At 39.8% G+C, this 19,752-nt stretch overlaps 1 protein-coding gene across 4 annotated transcripts in view; it reads right to left on the minus strand.

The window, feature by feature from the left end:
- LOC105221859 (uncharacterized) overlaps window positions 1–19,752 on the minus strand; it is a 189,581-nt gene that overhangs the window by 37,575 nt on the left and 132,254 nt on the right. For all 4 annotated transcript variants that reach the window (XM_049457274.1, XM_049457273.1, XM_049457272.1 and 1 more), the window contains exons 4-6: window positions 12,084–12,220; window positions 4,040–4,227; window positions 3,442–3,545 (exon numbers count right to left, since the gene is read on the minus strand). In XM_049457274.1, coding sequence (XP_049313231.1) covers window positions 3,442–3,545; window positions 4,040–4,227; window positions 12,084–12,220 — 429 coding nt within the window. The remainder of the gene's footprint in view (window positions 1–3,441; window positions 3,546–4,039; window positions 4,228–12,083; window positions 12,221–19,752) is intronic.

The following is a 19,752-nucleotide window of genomic DNA, read 5'->3' on the forward strand; positions in this document are numbered from 1 at the left end:
TGAAAGACTTGGCTGAAGGATGTTTTTTTTGATTACAACTATTTGAAAAAGTAATGTTGCGAAATTTTTACTGAATTTGATATTTTTTTGTAATAACGTCTGCCAAAATTCCTATTTTCAGTTTTTTTCTTCGTTCAAGTTCTAAGTTACGGTTTTAACTAAACTACGTATTTTTTCATCTTAGATGTTCGTGTAAGGAGTTATCCTGCAAACAAGGGTGCATCTTTTTCCAAGAGGTCACCTAAAATGACGTCGCAATGGCCGAGTTTAAAATATTTTTTTCCAAAAATTTCAGAATGTTCTTATTATTATTGTATGTTTGTAATAAAAAAATCGAATCAAATATTTAATTTTTGATATGACAAAAAAAATTGTTGAAATTTGGCTGTTTTTTACTCCAGGAAACCCATGTAACCCCTTGATGTAATCTTAGAAGAAAGTGTTCAAATCGGAACAGTAGTGCATATAACTGCCCTACAAACTGAATGATCGGTATCAAGTTCTTGTAAGAATTCTTTGTATTTGTGAGGATTATATTACCTTCGGTTAAATGTTTTTCATGTTCTTTGATTAAAAAGATTTGGTTTTACTACTGTGATAAAATTTTCGGATCGGTAAATTTTTTTTCTGTAAGTTGGTAGTACTGTTAGTGACATCCGTGCAAAATTTCACGTCAAATATTCATCAGTATTTGAGATACGCATCGTTTTGTGAGGTTCTAAAAGTGAATTCTTCGATTTTTGCTATGTCTGAATTTATTAAACAAAGAAATGCGATAATACCCATCTCATACTGCATTGGTGATTCGTGATCATTTCACCACATTTTCAAGTAATATCGTACCAACGCATTCGCCTGATTTACGAGGGCTGTTCGAGAAAATAACCGACCTAACCATGATGCACGCGACATTTTCAAATTTTTTTTTTTTATTTTTTTCTACATAGTCTCCTTGTAACTCCACACACTTCTCCCAGCGATGCTCCCATCTCTGCAACCCTTCCAAATAGTACTTGGCGTCTTTGTCTGCAAAATACGAGTTCACGAAAGAGATTGCCTCCTCATTTGACGAAAATCTCTGGCCGCCGAGCGCAGTTTTAAGTTGAGGAAACAAAAAAAAGTCGTTTGGTGCTAGATCCGGTGAATAAGGTGGATGGTCAAGCAGTTCGAACCGCAATTCGTGGATTTTCGCCATGGCGACTGTTGAGGTGTGAGATGGTGCGTTGTCTTGGTGGAACAAGACTTTCTTTTTTTGCAAATGTGGCCGATTTTTCGAAATTTCTTCCTTTAGCTTGTCCAATGCTCCTGTTATAGTTTTTCCTTTTTCAAGATAGTCGATAAAAATAATTCCATGGCTGTCCCAAAAAACACTCGCCATCACTTTCCCAGCCGAATACACAGCTTTAGGTTTTTTTGGGGCTGGTTCCCCCTTTTCAATCCACTGTTTAGATTGGATTTTTGTTTCGGGCGTATAATGATGAATCCAAGTTTCGTCTACAGTTATCAATCGGCGCCAAAACTCGGTCTTATTGCCTCTAAACTGAGCCAACAGAGCGCTGGAAATGTTCATGCGCGTACGTTTGTGGTCTAGCGTGGACAGCTTTCTCATGCCCAAATCTTGGTTTAATATGTGACAAACAGTTTCTTTTGACATCTTCATAATCTCAGCTATTTCCCTAACTTTAATCCGGCGGTCGTCTAATACCAATTGATGAACTTTAGCGATGTTATCGTTAGTGGTTACAGTTTTTGGACGCCCAGGACGTTCATCATCTTCCAAGCTCCTTCGACCACGTTTAAATTCAGCTGCCCAAAATCTTACGGTGGTAAACGATGGTGTAGAGTCACTATACACAGAGTCCAACTCATCTTTGATTTGTGAAGGCGTATTGCCTTTCAAAAATAAAAATTTAATTACAGCTCGATATTCAATTTTTTCCATTTTGGGGAAATCACCGAAATAGACTCACAAAAACGACTGTCAACAGATAATTGCGCAAGATAAATTTCTGAAATTTTGGCGAGTAGCTATTATAATATGCACAATTTGAAGTAGAAACTTTTTTTTCAGATGTGCCACTAGCTTCACGTTGAGATGGGTTATTTATCGGACAGCCGTCGTACTTTCGTGTAACTTCTGGCTATTCAGCAAATTCACATGACCACACCGAGAACACCGTTTTGACTCAATTGAGGATATAAAAGCTGAATCGAAAAAGGCTCTGATGGTCATCACGACGGAGGATTTTTCCAGTACTATGATGACTGGATTATTCGTAAGTGCATTGCAGCGGGAAGCCATTACTTTGAAGAAGATGAAATGGACAAAATTCACCTTTCAATTTGATCACAGTAGTAAATTAAGTCAGCTTTGTATTCCAAAACGGTTTCTAAATTTCTATACAGTTTTCTTTAACCTCTAAGCTTCGTGCAAAATCTAACCCTAGTCAACCAAGTTTTGGCATGATTTTGGCTCCTCGCAGTTTTTTTGACTTTGAAATGGAGAACTTATCGATAAATGGTTGACATTACTGCACAAATCTAGCGTGATTAAGCATAATTAGTAGTTTTGATAATGACTTAGATTTTTCTAAACTTGCTGCCAAAATCTTTACTTCAGATATGTTACCAGCAACTGCTCTTGGTGGTTTTCAAAGACTTGGCTTATTAGAATCGACTCAAAACTTCGTCTTCGTCTAACGTTCGTTGCCGACTGCGTATAGTAGGGCTTATTTCCGTCGCGCATTTATGATTGTAAGACTCTTTTGGTACAAAAATAAAAAACTAAAAAGTAAAATATTTGCTTTGCTCCCACTTAAACAGCGAAAATCAGAAATTTTGCTTCATTTTTGAAACTCAAGCTTAAGCGCTCTAATACTATAATAAACTATACACACGGACAGACTTGTTATTACAAACTATGAGCATGGCAATACGAAAATATATTTCTATGAAAAATAAAACGAAATATTTTCTATGAAAAAGTTTGTCGTCCTGTTTACCAACTATCAACGCTTTTCGTTTTTGTGTAGCCCAAATATGTTGTTAAAAGTTACACATTTTAAAAGTTTCACTATTTTCAACTTTTGTTAGTTATTTGAGTGTTTTTTTTTTTCTAGATGTATGTGTGAGTGAGTGGGTACGTGCTGTGATACAGTGTTTCCCCAACTGAATGTATTAGGTTTATTTTAATTTTTTTTGTTAATCTCAGTGTTTGCTTATTTCAAATCCATTTAACCCATAGAGACCCACGCAGCCAAGCAGCGAAGTGGAGAAAAGTTCACTGGAGAAATACAGTGGAGAGGAAGCAAAACAATGCAGGAAGCGCAGACGGATGAGAAGCAGCTGAGCGTTGGTGGGTGGGCCGTTATGTCGGTTGCTGGTTGGCAATGCAGACGACAAAGTGTTCATTTTATTGCTGTTGCATTTGTTGCTATTTACCTTCGAGCTTGATGCCGCCATAGCGCGTCACCGAACTGTCCTTCGACAGAACCTTGTATCTGATGCGAAAGTCGAAATTGTAGCCACTCTGGTCCCGCGCCAGCCTGCGACAAACGGATGCAGCGACAGTGACAGCGACAACGACAGTTGGGTAGTATGCCAATGGGCCGTGTAGCGTACGGGGATTTGCAGTGGCGTCGGTTCGTGTGGTGGTGGCAGCAACAACGTTGGCATTGTCCGTGGCGCAGATATGGAAATAAGAGAATGAAAATGGCAAAAAATTGAATGGAATTCGAACAAAAAACAGCTTAGTTACAATGGTAAGAAAATGAATACAGGCAGATGAAAATGAAATGCAACGAAATGAAATGCAATCGAGTAACTGGTAGTTCCCTGTTTGTTCGGATTGTTAGCAAAAAGTTTTTAGTACAAATTAGTGTTGCATTTGTAATTTCAATTTGTCTCATTGCAAATGATTTCAAGTACATTAAATGAAAAGTGAGAGAACGAGAAAAAGAGCGCGGTAGATGTTACTAAATGCTTCCGAAAAGGGATTTTAACATTAGTCGTTAGAAAGAAAAGAAAACTGTGTACTTACTTATTTAATTTGATTGTGAAAATCAATGATCTGGTTTCGCTGTAGAATAGCACTGGACCCCAGGATGTGCCGCACCACATGCCGCCGATGGGTGTGCGCGCCGACTCGGCGATTTGCATGTAACCATCCGGACAACCGTCGTGCAGATACGAGGTGAAGCGTCCAATTGTGAAGCTATCAAGTGTTACCTGCAAAACAAAGCATGTGAGTCAACAAAAATTGATGATGAAGGTGTGCGTAAAGTAGTTGGAGCCATTTAGGCTGAAGGGTGTACGACTAAACCAAGCTGCCAGTATAGTAGAATATGTAGGAAGTGGACGTAGTCTCCTTTTGCTGGCATTTTACTGCAGCTGAGATGAAATAAGTCTAACCAAAATCAAAAATTTGCTCATCCCTTTAATTCCTACTCCACACCAGTTCGGTGGGACCTCTGGCAGTGTGAGTTCCCAACTGTTTAAGGTTTGCAAACGCGGGTCAATCAAGAAGGACGTGCTGTGATGATTCCACCTCGTCTTCGTCTATACAGCTTCTGCAGCTGGTAAGGTCCCCAAACCTAATAGCATAGACATGGAATGTGAGGGTAATGGATAATGGAATGTGAGGATTCTCGTCTTCGTCTATACAGCTTCCGCAGCTGGTAAGATACTCAAACCTTATAGCCTGGACTTCTATAGAGCAATGGCCTGTTAGAATATATCCGAAATAGGGAGAGGATAGCCTTACTGAGAACAAAGAGCTCACTGGATCTGTCATGATTGACCTTGGGACAAAAGACTATTGCAAAAGCGCGTGAACCGTTGGTAGTTCAGCGAAGCACAGTTATCCCGTACACCCAGAACACGGAAAGTAGGGAGCACCGTTCCGTGGTAGGGTGCCTCTCCATTGCCACTTCATCAGCTTTATAGTTGCCTCCGATTCTCCTACAGCCTCGCGTTCACACTAGTATTATTACAAAGTGATCCGCTGTCATTGATAACGAGGTTAGGAGTTTCTTAACCAGCCTTCAACGCGCTGTAAGTGAGCTCTAGGCTAGTATAGTCGTCCTGCTATGAGGGTGGATATGAAGAAAGTCCGAAACTGAAGTTGAAAAAGAGTTCCTGGGAATATACCCATCCACCAACTTTACCACTCATGCTTTGATCCAATCGTAAAGCAGCTCACTACTCCTCTACGGTTTCTACCCACCCGCAGCTTCCTCGCAGGTATGTTGACAGAGGGAAGTCGCCAGATTTGGGTTTGGCGATTCCATGATTTAAAAGGTCCGATATATAGTAAAAGCGTGTGAAGATATCCAAATTTTTAGACATGGGTTTACTTAGAAACCCAGATTCTCTGAGTTTGATAGCAACTTTTGCAGTTATTCACTTTCAGAGGAAATCAATCGGCACTATATGCAAAATGACATTAGATGTCAGGGTTGGAGTGAACTTTAGTGAACTATCTCGAGGTTACTTGCAAGTGTGGTGCTTTTTAAGGCCCTCCATCATGCAATGGGCTTGACTATGGTAGTACTCGTATGGATGGTGGTACGTAGAGCCATCGGACGACATTCGGTGAAAGGCCCCTCGTTTGCCTCTGCCTCAGTATAAGATAATCAATGCTTTCTTTGCTCTCTCCTTGCGTCAAATCGTACTCAAGAACTTGGCTTTGACCATAAGTGTTACATCGCACGTTACATGTTGTTACAAGGCAATTATCCTACGATCACAATCCCCAAGTTTTTTTGAGTAAGAGCAAAATCCACAGAAAAGGAGAAAGAGCTCACCTTTTCGGCAATCAAGTGCGATACTCCATTCCGTCGCCGTTACTCTGTTGCAGAAGACTGACAATAAGGTGTTTGAGGTTGTTGGAATATGGGTGATCCTTATAGTCCGGGTATCACTCTCGATAACAATTATATAAAGTTTATTATTATTCATCGTTGTTTGCTAAAATAAGTCTCTTATTGATTGAAAATGTTGCAGACCTCGCATGAATAAAAGGTAGAATCGGATTAGTTGCCAACTGGGGCAATTACCCGCAGTCAGCAGCAATGATACACTGGGACGTAGCCACTTATGTCTGTGTGCTAGAACACATTGCAGTTTGTTGAAAAAGGCAAACAACTCAACGTCAGGTACGAAGGTAGTACTATGGAGTACCTAATAGTTGAGGGGCTTTCGCCGCGCCGAAACAAATAAATTCCCATTTTAGGTGTGAATAATGGCGAGCATGTTGAGTGAGTGCGAAGTGGACGTGTTGCAGCATATCTGCGGCTACGCGTGCAGCACTTGCACAAACAATCGGACATTGAGTGAAATATTCACCCGTTGAAGTGCAGCATTCTGGAAAATATTACATTTCCACACACATTCACACACACACTTATTCAAAGATAATTTTGAACCACGTGTATACTCGTATGTATGCGAATGGCACTTGGCGTTTGTTGGGAGAGCAGCTCGTTTGTTAGCTCTGCTGGCGTTTGATGTTAACACCCATCTGTCAGTATGTTGCACGTTCGCCATTTGCAACGGAGTGTTATACTTGGTTGATGGCTGGTATCATTGCCGCTTTAAGTGGGTTCTGCAAATTGTGGTTTTTCACATAAGCACCTCTTTTGTTAGGTGAAATTAAGTGGCTAGTATCTTAAAACTTCTAATTAGACAGAAAAAAATGTTGCAAATATTACCGCTTTTACTTGTGGGTATATGTAAAGTCTAAAGTCTATGCGGACAATCCTGCTTCGATTCAGGCCCTGGAGCAATCGCCATTCGCCAGTCATCGAAAACTGGACTAAACTATGGACCAATCAGGCCCAATCAGCAAGAACGACGTGACGTTAAACTGAAAAGAACTCAGATTTGGTAAACATCTGGTCCGTTTTTTTGGGTTATACAGCTAATTGTATGCCAAAACATGTAAGAAATGGGCCTCATCTCAGAAGATGGTCTTTCGATGAACATTTTTCCAACGTTTGTTTCGAGAACGTGGATTCGCTTCATAATCTTTAGAGAACATCCAAGTATTATGCCAAAAAAAAACTTGACAGGATAAAATGGCAAACCTTAGTGAATATACTGACAAAACTTGATGCAAATCCGCGCTGAAACATGTCCACCACGAGCTGTCGAAATCTCGTCCTTCTTACAGTATATGACAAGCTTAGTTGATGTACTCAGTTTCGTTTCTCTGTATATTCGCGAACTAGTCCCTCAGTTTCTGAGAGATCACTCTGAAATTCATATCAGTTGAAGGATGGAGCCAGAAATGATTCTTTTACATATGGCTCAAGCAGCTCGCGTCTTCCGGTCTTAGACAGTTATTCCCTGGGGAGCCAAAAACATTCGTTTGAGGGCGCGCTAGAGTGAGAAGGCGAAACATACAGGGTGATGCGCTGTGTTTGAGACCCGTCACATAAAAAAGACCCCAATGAAAAGAAGTAAACAGCCTCATGTTTCGATGTCTGGGCAAATACAAACATGACTATGATTTCTCTCAGAAATTCATAATGACTGTAGAGTACAAACGCTACCAGGAAATATCGCCACAAAGTACTTGCTTTTATAAAGCATAAAAGTCAAGAATCAAAGTCATTAAAAAAAAAATGATTGGAACATGTTCTTTTGAAATTTTCAATATTTTTTGTTTGTAGACACACAACACTAGCAATCTGATCATTCGCGAATTTATCGTAGGAATCATAAAGTTTTGGTTCGCATAAATGGATAAAACCGCAGAATTAGTGTTGTCTTTGGAAGACTTGCTTCAGATCGCCTTGGGAACCGAATCAATAACTGGAGTTAACACAATTGTGTTGCATAGTTTGCTCGACTTGGTGCTGCAAAAATTAGGCTGTGAAAACGAAAAGATCTCGATCAGTGGTCACGACGCAATGGTTATTGAAAAGCTCCTGCAAGAGTCCTCCATTTCACCGCTTGCGTTTGAAAGTAACCAAATGAAGACGATAAGACAATTTGATTGCTTGAGTCAACTAGAAATTACGGTGAAGGATTTGGAAGAACAAATAGACAAACACTTGGAAGAAGTACAGCAGGATAAGCTGGTAAAAGGCTCTAATAATTCTATTTCAAATTCATCGATATTCAACCGGGAACACATTTGTTCCACCTGTGATCCAGATATGAAAGACATATGCAACTTTATTGCTGACACCAAATTCAAGCATATAATTTTAGAACACACTATTCTGCCTGTATATAAGCACTTACAAGCCATGTCCAAAAAATTGGAAGATTTCGAAATCGAATTCGTGAAATGGTTGGAGTTCATGGAACAACATTTGAAAAGTATAAATCAAAAAGACACAGTTATGATGCGTATTCTAGAAATGGATGAAGAGTTGACAATGTATCGCAATGAGTTTATGGATGCTATGGATGATTTGCAGGATATATTAGATACTAAGGTAGATCGTTGTGACGTGGTCGCATTACAAAATGTTTTTGAACAACGAGTCGAGGTTATCAAAAAAACGATGCGCGAATATATTGCTACAGCTCTGAAAGCTAACACTACGGTTTTTGCATTAGAATCACATACATCAGACGGAAAGGTGTTTGAAACTAGTCCGAGTAATACCGCCATAGATCCGATATGTGATTGTCAAGTATATGTGAAACCCAATTCGGGGCTGCAAAAAGCTCCTGAGCAGCAGACTGACCTGGACTCAAAGAAACCTAAACTTAACTTTACAATCAAAAGAAGCTATTCAAGTCTTAGCCCTTAATCAATGAGATTGAAAACAAACATGCAATTAAAAACGACTAATTAGCCTTTATTTTTAACATCTTGGTGAAAATGCTCGAAAAATTCTCTCGTTTATGTCTATAAAACACACTTTAGTAATAAAGATTTCTAAACTACTATTCCTTTTCTGATTACAGAAACATTTGTTTCAGCTTAAAAGCTTTTCGCCCAGAGCGCATAACGTATAGAAACTTCAGAAATACCAACTGAGACCTGTATTGCAGGAAGCTTTGATCAGCTCATCCAACCGCGTTCGACTTAGACGCGTATCTGCGGGTGAGCTTGATGGATGTTCGTCAAAGTTTTCAACTTTGTGTGTGGGACTGTTCTTGAAAGCTCCTGACATTTGAAAACATAGGATATCGTAGCTAACGGGGAACAGATCTTCCTGCATCAGACACTTCAACAAATCCCGTAGAAGTGGTTTTAGTAATGATTGGGCACTGTATAAGTCAGGGCTGGGTATGTGCAAATCCGAGTTAAAAAAGAAAATCTAAGAGTACCTCGCCGAGAGCCTTCTAACGAAGTGTAAAGGTCTGTCACGAGTCCTCAAGGCTTACTCCACTGTGTTAACTGAGAAATGATGATAGTGGCTGAACCATGAGAGGCGAGGAGTCGTTGAAACTACTTCTTAGTGAGCATCCGTTGAATCATTTCGTTAAAAAAGTGCCACTGGAGGTGCTTCGAGAGAGCACTTTACTTGGGTGTTGAATTCATTCAGACTCAAGGTGTCATGTAGTTGACTGACCTAAGCAAACTGTTTGAGATTAGACTACGTTCCGAAAACCTGGAGACTGATTAAGGTAGCGTTTATAACGAAGGCCCGAAAGAACTCTTACGTCGGTTCCAAAGTTTTCAGGTTCTTTAGCTTATCCTCGTTTCTGTAGAAAACGTTGTAGGAAACATTGCAACATTCCTAGTATAACTTTATCAAAGGCCGGACGGTCGACATTGCTTCGTACAATGTAACATCATGGCTGGAAGGAATCCTAATGAACAAGAAACTTACTGTATGCACCTTACTCGAACAACACATGTGTAGTCTTCTCTTCACCAGAATGGTCATGGTGGAAGGGGGTAGTGCAAAGAAATTCCGAAAGAATAATATGACCCTCGAAGGGTGGAGTGCTTTCCACACCGCTTTAGATCTTAGTAGTTAACCACCTACTTAATGAGCTTGGAGAACGAGTTTGTTGGGTAACAGCCTACGCTGACGAAAGCGGCCCGTGCCAGCAGCGAAGTGCGCTCTAAGATTCGCAAAATAACATGCTGAAATTCTCTTCTCCTCCAATAGCATACCTGAAAATTTGAATTGCTGCGTCGCAAAGGCTATTCTTCGCTGCTTTTTTCTGATCACATACCGAAGTTTGGATGGGGAGAAGCCGCTATAGAATAGGCCCAGTGAGCTTTTTCATAGATGGGTCGAAGCTAGGAGAGAAGTTTCGACGTTAGATATACGGATGTACGGAGCTCTCCGTTATTTTATGCTCTAGGCAACCAGATCACTATAGTGTCATTCAGGCATAACTGGCTGCTATTAAGGTGAACACTTATTTCGACAGTCCAGCAGTGATAATAGCGCTGGGCTCGCTAGTTGTGTGCTCAAAGCTGTTGAAGGAGTCTCTGGCCTCACCAGAAAACCTATCGACAAGTTCGTTGGGGTTCCTGGCTATAGCGCCATCGCTTGCATCTGCAAAGCTGATGAACTAGCCATTTTGTGCACCCTTGCCTTGCTCACATTGGAATGTGACCGAGTTAAATCCTCATTGGCAACTTGTGTTCTACCACTGCAACAATGAACCTGGCGTCCGTATAGAAGGCGCAGTAGAGGAGATCTTCTGAACTGCTTGCAATAGGCATTCAAGCGACAAGGCTAAAAACCTTAACGGATGCAAGTTGTCAAGGCTGTTTATATGAGGGTGAGGTGGAAACATCCAGACACTTTCAGCTCATGGTTTAGCCTTTGCAAGATTGAGGTTGAAACATTTCGGCACTGTAACCTTCGGTGAACCAGAAGATATAGCAGAAACTGATGTTAGCCATCTCATAAACTTTTGCGATTGGTTCAAAGCGCTTTGTCGATTTGCAAAGGTCTTATGATCTATTATATAGGAGTTTTAGATAACACAATAGACCAGTCCTCTAAAAAGACCAAGTGAGATAACTGGTAGGATCGACCTCTTAATCTAACCTAATCTTACTGAAGGTTTGGGTAAAAGCATACACCTTTCCTTTCAAATTTTTTTCTACATGAGTTCAATGAAGACCAAAAATGTGAACGAGTTTTTGAGGAAAAAATGGATTTTTTCCACCTATCAACCTCCGCATTCATCTGATTTAGCACCATGTGGCGGTATTTTCTTTGAAAATCTAAAAACGAACATGAAAGAAGTATTTCATGCGGATACCCCGCTATTCAAGTAGCCTTAACCAAGGTGCTAAAGAACATTCATATTAAGAATATAGCAAATTTATGAATAAAAGAAAATAATATAATGTAAATGTGGGTGTAAACACGATTATGTAATCTAGTATCAAATTCCTCTATCAAAACAAGTAAATCCATGGAAAACATAAAACAATTTTATTGCACTTGAATTTATTTACCAAATATTTTGCCATAAATTATTGGATTCCTTCCTTCCTGTGCCTCCACACATACACACATACATCCGTATGAATAAATAAAATACATTTAATCGCTCGCAAAAATTCCTTCTTTGTTGTGGTCTCCCCGAAGTTTTTTGCGCCATAATTTTCATAAAATGATTTGCATAATTTTATCTCAAAGGTAATGCCTCAACTTTTGGCATGCAAAAATTTGTGCGAATAAATGCGGGAGCTCGTGTGTGTTGAAATTATTTGCAGCACACTTTTCTGCCAAAAATTTGTGAAACATGCAAATTTTCGTGGAACATCATAAAACACTCATACACCCCTGCTCAACCCTGCTTACTCATGATTCGCGCATTTCAGCGGTTGTTTGGCGCCGGAGCGTTTTGCTTGGGCAAAAGCATGCAAAATACGAAGGATAAAAATGACAGCGAAAGCGGCAAGCTTCCGCTTGGCTTGAAAATCTTAAATTTTTTAAAGCTGGCTGAAATTTTTAAAATAATATAACGGAGAGCAAAAGAGCAGAGTTACTTTTCTGCGATGTGTTTTCTGTTGTCGAAGATGGCATTCTCAGTAAGTATTATAAAGAGATTTGTATTATTGCCTTCAAGTATATTCTTTCATTTAACAACTACCCAATAAACATTAGAATTTACCACTAAACTAGTTTTTTTATACAGACCTGCACCACGTCGCCATGTTGACCACCAGCGGCAGTGAAAGTGAGTACACACACGTACGGTAGCCGGTCCTGTTTGGGTCGGTACAGCTCCAGCGAGTAGGTTAGGCCGATGTCTCCATAGTAGGTACGATTGCAGCCTGCAATAAGTAACGGATTAGTAAGTGGGATGAAAGGTAAAGGATGTTGCTATTAAACATATGATTTTCTAGAAGAAACGAAACGCATTTAAATTAATGTTTTGACCAAGAACTAAGCTTTATTGAAAAGAAAGAAAGGGTTTGCCATTATGTTTTAAAAATTGTGTTGAATGAATTTCACTACATTTCGACCTCTTTTTTGCAGCATTTGTGGCTGTAAATCAGAAGTAAGGCGCCGAATGTTATCTTTCAACACGTCAGTCTACCCGCACTTATCTGCGGAGACAAGCGACTTAACATAACTCATGATTTTGGAGGCCACGCAACAGATCCTCGACAGGAGGTAATGCGCTCACCGAAAGTTTCCTTCAACGAATTGATTTCTTCGTTGGCTGTATGGTATATAGTGCCGTCTTGTTGGAACCATAGCTTGTACATGTCAACATCCTCCAGTTTAAGTACGAAAAATTCACTAATATGGCTCTATAGCATTCCCCATTGACTGTAACACTTCGGCAGACTTTATTTTTGAATAAATATTTTCTTCTTTATTGGAGCGCCAGTCGGTCTTTATTTTTCGCTGCTTGGCGCCAATTGGAGATTCCAAGTGTAGCCATGCCTTTCTCTATCTGGTGTTTCCAACGAAGTGAAGGTCTTCTTCTTCTTTTGCTTCCCCGATGGATACTGCGTTGAATATTCTCAGAGTTGGAATGTTTTCGTCCATTCGGACAACATGACCTAGCCAGCGTAGCAAGACAGGTTTGAGTTTTTGTTCGTCGAGAGAGGACTTTACTTCTTAATTGCCTGCTCAGTCCAAAGATTTTGATATTGGTGGTAATGCTGGTTTCGAGATAGACGAAATTATCTAGGACTTCGAATTATGACTGTAAATAGTGACGTAAGAGCCAAGTTGCGAGTGCGACGACTGTTTGTTAGATGACAGAATATATTTCGATTTGCCCTCCTTATCCATTCTGAAAAAAGCAGAACTAACTAACCAATGATATTGATGTCATCGGCGTACGGTGAAAATTGTACACTCTTATAGAAGATGGTCCTTTCTCTATTTAGTTATACAGCTCGAATTAGTTTCTCCAAGAGTAGATTGAAGAAGTCGCATGAAAGAGATTCGCTTTGTCTGAAATCTCGTTTGGTAACGAACGGCTCGGAGAGGAGCTTCCCGATCTTGATGAAGTTTTTGTTATTGCTCAAAGTCAGTTTTGCGGCGATACCAAATGCAGACATCGCGACATGAAGACAGCTCCTTTTTGTACTGTCAAAAGCAGCTTTGAAGTCGACTCAAAGGTGGTCAACTCTCTTTTCACGCGTCTCTTCCAAGATTTGGGGTATTGTAAATATCTGGTCAGTTGTTGATTTTCATGCCTAAAGCTACACTGGTAAGGTCCAATCAGTCGATGGGCTTTAATCTTTCACATAAAACTCTTGACAGAACCTTATACATATGGTCACTTTTTGTGAATTAGGCAGAGCACACATAAATTCCAATCTTCGGGCATATTTTTCACCGATCATATTCTGCAAAGAAGTTGATATATGCTTTTTATTAGTTTTTCGCTGCCGTATTTGAATAGCTCGACCGGCAATCCATCGGTCCTCGCTGTTTTGTTGTTCTTCATAGTTGGGGAATGGTACATCTGCTCCATTACTACCAATTGGGGAATCGGGTTTACCATCTTCTGGTGTTATGCCATTTAGCTTGTTGGAGAAGCTTTCCCTACATAATTTTAGTATGCTATGGTCATCAGTCACGATCTTCTTTGAGGGTTCTAAGAGAGTATGCTCCGGTCTTCAAACCTTCTGTTAGTCGCCGAAGCTTTTCATAGAATTTTTGAACAGTGCCTCTGTCAGCCAGCTTGTAAAGCTCTTCGTACTCACACATTTCGGTCTCGCTCTGCTTTTGTCTGTCGCTTCCTTCCTCAACTCTCGGTATCTGCCCCAACCCCCACGTGTGTTGAAAAAATGTGGACCAATGATAATCTCTACTCTTAGTGCACACCAAACAGAGACTTTTTGAGGATGTATGACAATAGTTTGAAGATTCTTATCACTCTTATCACGGTGTGACGCTCTGGATGCTCTTTCGGCTTGAATTCTTGCACTAGTTGGAATTGTAAGCTCGATAGCCAAGGTCCTACGGCAAAATTTATCATAAAGTGGTCGAGCATAGCTTCATTTCTTGTGCGCGATGGCTATTGGGGTCATTCGAAGCTTTTTCGGTAGTAAGTAAGTATGGTGTGAAAGTGATCAATGGTTGCCATTGACCAAAAATTGAAAGGAAAAATGGGAACCTTGAAAGCCCGGCTCAATTATTGCTTGAATTCTTTTCTATGATCATAAGTCTTCTCTGCAGCCATTCAATAAATTTAATTTACTTTTTAAGGTGTAAATCTATCAGATTTCACTTATCTTTACATGAAGTATTCTGCTGAGCGGTAAAGCGGACTTAAGATTGCTAAAATTCAAGGAAAAACTTGTAGTAGAAAGATGACATCTGCCTTTTATCTGAAAACTTCCATTTCAACAAAAGGAGCATATTCCAGTTGATGGCTGTGCTGTACGAAAATTAGAATCAACACCACACACTTCCCGCATACTTGTTATCGCTTGCTTTTTCATTGTGACTAAAGTTGTTGACATTCATTAGATGCTTCGCTGCTTTGTCATCTGCATCCGCAAAGCTAGCAATAATCCCCGCTTCGTGCGGTAGCGCTTTAGTCATTTTGTCTCGGCCGCGTGGAAGTTACGAAATGGAGTGAAAGACTATGCACTGGAAATGACTTGGTCTGCAACCTGCAGTTATGGCCGCATTTATTATAAGGACTGCGACTCCACAGCAGCCACAGCCGCAACAGTCTGTGCCATTAATGCGGTTTTATGCGATTGTTCACTTCTGCTGCATTGTCTTATTTCAGTTGGTTCGGTGGTGCTGGTGGCTTCTGGTGTCTGTCATAATTTGCCGAATTACGAATGTTATTGTTGCTGCGCTTTTTGAATTTGCAGTACTTCTCTTTTATTAGCGTCTAATTTAAGGCCATCAACGCCGCCGAGCAAGTCGTGGGTTGAAGTGCTTGCCACGAAGCAATGAGCATCAAAACCAAGAAATTGTTTTGGAGTAGCTTTCTCTCCGCGGACCTAATGAAGCAACATGAAGGGAGACAAAGCATTGTTGCATTTATTCCGAAACTGCGTTGCGAATTTCGAAATTGAAATCTTTACGAAACTTTTGCACACTGAAAATGCAAGGCATAACTTTTACAACCTTGAAACTGACGGATTTTGAGTTAATTGAAGAAATTTTTTACAACTGAACAGAACTCTGTTGTGCAAATATTAGAAATACGCGTTAAATGTGATCTGAACCATTTGAAAAATAACGACATTTATGTATATATTTTCGTTAAGTGCTGATTAAGGCGTCACTATAATAGATATTGTGTATGTGTAGCAAGATCCTTCCAAAATCATGAGCAAATCGCTAGCACGGAATATGTTAGGAAGATAATGAATTTTTAGTGACGAGCTTTGATATTTTCAAAACTCTCGATTAAAAAAACTATTCAATATCCAGTCCGCAGCCGAGCAGACGACTTAGATAACAGATCTATGGAAAAGTCCCCATCATGACAGATAATGAGCGCTGCCAGAGTTAAATTCATACGATTTTTAGTTGGCACTAACCTTCGAAAGGCGCGTGTATAAATTTGACAACATTTTTTGTTATTGTGAAAAACTGTATAGCAAGAAATTTCGCGTGTTGATCAAAATTGCTTTTTGTAGAGCACAAATACAGTTGAAGCAAAATCTTGGCTTCGTGGCGAGTTTTCGAACACTGTACCAGGAGAATCAACAATCAAGGATCGGTATTACGCTGAACGCAGTGGACGTCCAAAAAGAGGTTGTTACCAACGAACCATCAAAGAAGTCCACAAACTAATTTTAAATGACCGTTAAGTGAATTTTTTCGAGATAGCAGACACGAGTATGTTATATTATTCATGAATATTTGGATATGAAAAGCTCTGTGCAAAGTAGGTGCCGCGCGAGCAAAAACAACTATGACTTGATAAATCGGAGCAGTGTTTGGAGATATTCAAGCGTAATAAACTCGAGTTTCTGAGTCAATGCGGCAGTTGAAACATGGATATATCATAAATAGACGCCTCAGTCCAATCGGCAGTCCGCTGAAACGTTTATTCCATATCCCTCGAAAAAATTGTTCTATTATCTTCATCGATTTTCTTGCATTGCTTAATCAATTGGACATCGCGTCCAAAAGTCCATGGTAATACAGTGTTTAGCAGCTAAACTGAGTTGTAAATTTGCTTTAGAAGAAAATGTCGCATACCCTAGAAAGTATACGTCTTCTCACACATCAACTAAAGCATATTTTAGCACTCCAAACATCGATTGGAGTCATCCAAAGAAAAGCTTCGTCTTGGTACTGAACGACTTATTTTTATTTTTTTTCGAAAAAAATAAACTAAGAGATCAATGTCTTTCGACAAACGAAAAGGCATGAGCAGGCGTTTGATGCGTTCAGAGCGCATCTTTTGGAGATACCTCAATCAAGGTGCAAAAGTGCTGCGACAAGTGGTTTAAAAGCATGCAAAAGTATTGAAATCTTATTTTCGATGATTAATATTTGTTTTTGTACTATATTCTCGAAATATAAAAGACAACATACGTAAATATAATGGCATCCAAGTGGAGATACTCTTTTCAATAGTCTTTCTTTGACAGATTATACGTAAGTCGTGTCCAGAAGTCACGTTATTTTTGTTCAGTATTGTGTGGCATTGCATTATGGATAGACTTATGTCGGAACAACGCTTACAAAACGTTCAACTTTATTATGAAAATTCACGTGCTGTAAAAAATATGTATGTCTCGTGCGTTTCGCTCAATTTATGGTCAACCTAATCGGCGTACTACTACAAGTACTACTAGCATACTATTCGCAACACCATCACCCATCTTGAGACCCAGCATTCATTCCTGGATAATTTTCGACCGAATATACCACGTTCAGAGCAAAGTGAAGGAAATATAGCAGCCATAACTGAGAATGTACATGAAGACAGTGCAGAGTCGATTCGGTGCCATTCACAGCAACTTGGACTGATGTATGGAACGACTTGACGCATTTTACGTCGAAGTCGCTCGAACTCCCAAGCGAAATACCTTTGCTCTATTGCCTCTTGAGAAGTTCCGAGAAGATCCTATGTTTTCGAGCCAAATTTTGCTCAGTAATAAAGTCCATTTTTGGCTCAATGGGTATGTAAACAACCATGATTGTCTCTTTGGAACGAGAGCCAAGCGCTGCCATTTCATTTAGAAAAAAAAACGGTTTGTTGTGGTTTATGGGCCAGTGAAATCCACGGTCCATATTTATTCAAAAATGATGCCGGTGAAAATGTAACCGTCGACGGCGACCGTTATCTAGCCATGGTAATTGACTATTTGATGTGAAAATGGAAGCTAGTCATCTCGCCGTGGTTTCAACAAGGCGGCGCCAATTCCCACACATCGGATCAATCAACGGATTTATTGAGAGAACACTTCGATGATCGGATAATTTCACGTTTTGGGCCGGTTGTTTGGACACCAAGATCGTGTTATATGAGGATATGAAAACTATGTTGATAATCCCGCTTCGATTAAAGCCTTGGAACAAAGCATCACACGTGTTATTCGCCAGTTACTAATCGAAAGCTTGAACGATCCATCGAAAATTGGACTCAACGGATTCACTATCTGGGACGCAGCCGTCGGCAACGTTTGAAAAAATGAATACTCTAAAAACAAATACCAAAAAATTTTCTTTCGAATTGTAATAAATATTCTCCCATTAAATTTGCATTTTCTGCATTTATCTTTTAAAGGGAAGGGAATCTTGAAATGGATCACCTTATATATAAATTGGTTTTAGTTATGTCTGTTTGTCCATTCTTCCGTCTGTCTGTATATACGCGAACTAATCTCCCAGCTCTTACGATATCGTTTGAAAATTTTTCCTTCCTGCCAAAAATCTGCTCATTTGTTGGAACTGTCGATAATTGGAAGGTATATAGCTGCTAAACAACCAACCGATCCAACTTAAGTTATTGTAAGGAAAGCTTTTTTATTTTACAAGCCATCTTCACGGAATTCGGCATTGCCCAAAGCAGCGCTATAACAGTCGGGTCTACGACACTGGAACGTTTCCGGATTTTTATCCGGTAAAGGACTGTCAACTCGGAAGATTTCTGCCACTACAACAAGGACAACAGAGATATTATTCAGATCGGATAGCGGTAGCATAGATAGCTGTCACACAAACTGATTGATCAAACTCAAGTTCTTTTATGGAACCTTCGTTATACATATATGAAGGGTATTATAGCTTCGGTGTAATCAAGTTAATATTTTTTGCTTGTTTTTGTTTTTTATTCAGGAAGCAGCGCTATCTCTGAAATCTTTAACACTTGCTTCCTTGACATTTGTCTAGCAGTCTACTAGCACATTCATGCACAGCTGTCAAGGATCTATTAGTTGGAGTGGCATACGCCTGCAGGAACGAAAATAAACATTTGACATAAATATAAAATAAACAATTAAAGATTTAATCAGTTTCGTATTTGTAAACTTGTTGTTGCTGTTTAATTTGAGGCAAACAACGGTACACAACTTAACTTGTGATTATTTGTGAACACTTGTGGGCAAAAACAAACAACAACATATGCCACACATGCGTGTACGAGTATAAATGTGCGCTAACCAAACAGAAAATATTAAAAACAAATGCAGATAAATTAAAAAGATATCTGTGCATACACACACACACACATACACATACAGGCATATACATAGGCGGCTCACAAATCCGACAAACTGTGAACAGAAACAAGAGCAAAAGCGAATTTATTTAAACATTTAACAGCTGTGCACGGGCTTTGCGCCGTTAGCGGTACGGAGTGGGAAGCGCATGGCTCAGCGCTAACCGCTCAACCGACCAGGCAAGCAGGCAGTCAGGCGGAATTCAACAACAGGCAGCCAAGTGCGAAAATAAATGAGCAAACAAAGTGTACATGACAAACAAAAGGCATGTAAATTTAAATTATTTTCACTTATACAACACTAACACAACAACAACAACAGCAGCAGCATCACTAACACACAAACATAAAAGCGGCAGCAAAATAAATAAATGGCAGCAGCAGCAACAACAACAACAATGGTTTGTTGAATAAGTATTTAGCAGCGAACGATGGACCAAAAGTATGCCGAGGCATTGTGGCAGGTGACTAAAACGTTGCCACATGTCGCATTACAGCACAGCAACAAATACTCGTACATACAAATGTACACGCAACATTAGGACACACATATATACATATGCACACACATTAATGCGTATATGTGTGCAAACACATACTTTGACAAATATATGAAATTATGTCTATTGTTCACCAGTTGGTGTTGCCGTGAGTGTGCCGGGCAGGTGTGGCATTGTTGCCGAAGGGCACATTTTA

The sequence above is a fragment of the Bactrocera dorsalis genome, chromosome 5, assembly GCF_023373825.1.
Source record: "Bactrocera dorsalis isolate Fly_Bdor chromosome 5, ASM2337382v1, whole genome shotgun sequence".
Classification (NCBI taxonomy): domain Eukaryota; kingdom Metazoa; phylum Arthropoda; class Insecta; order Diptera; family Tephritidae; genus Bactrocera; species Bactrocera dorsalis.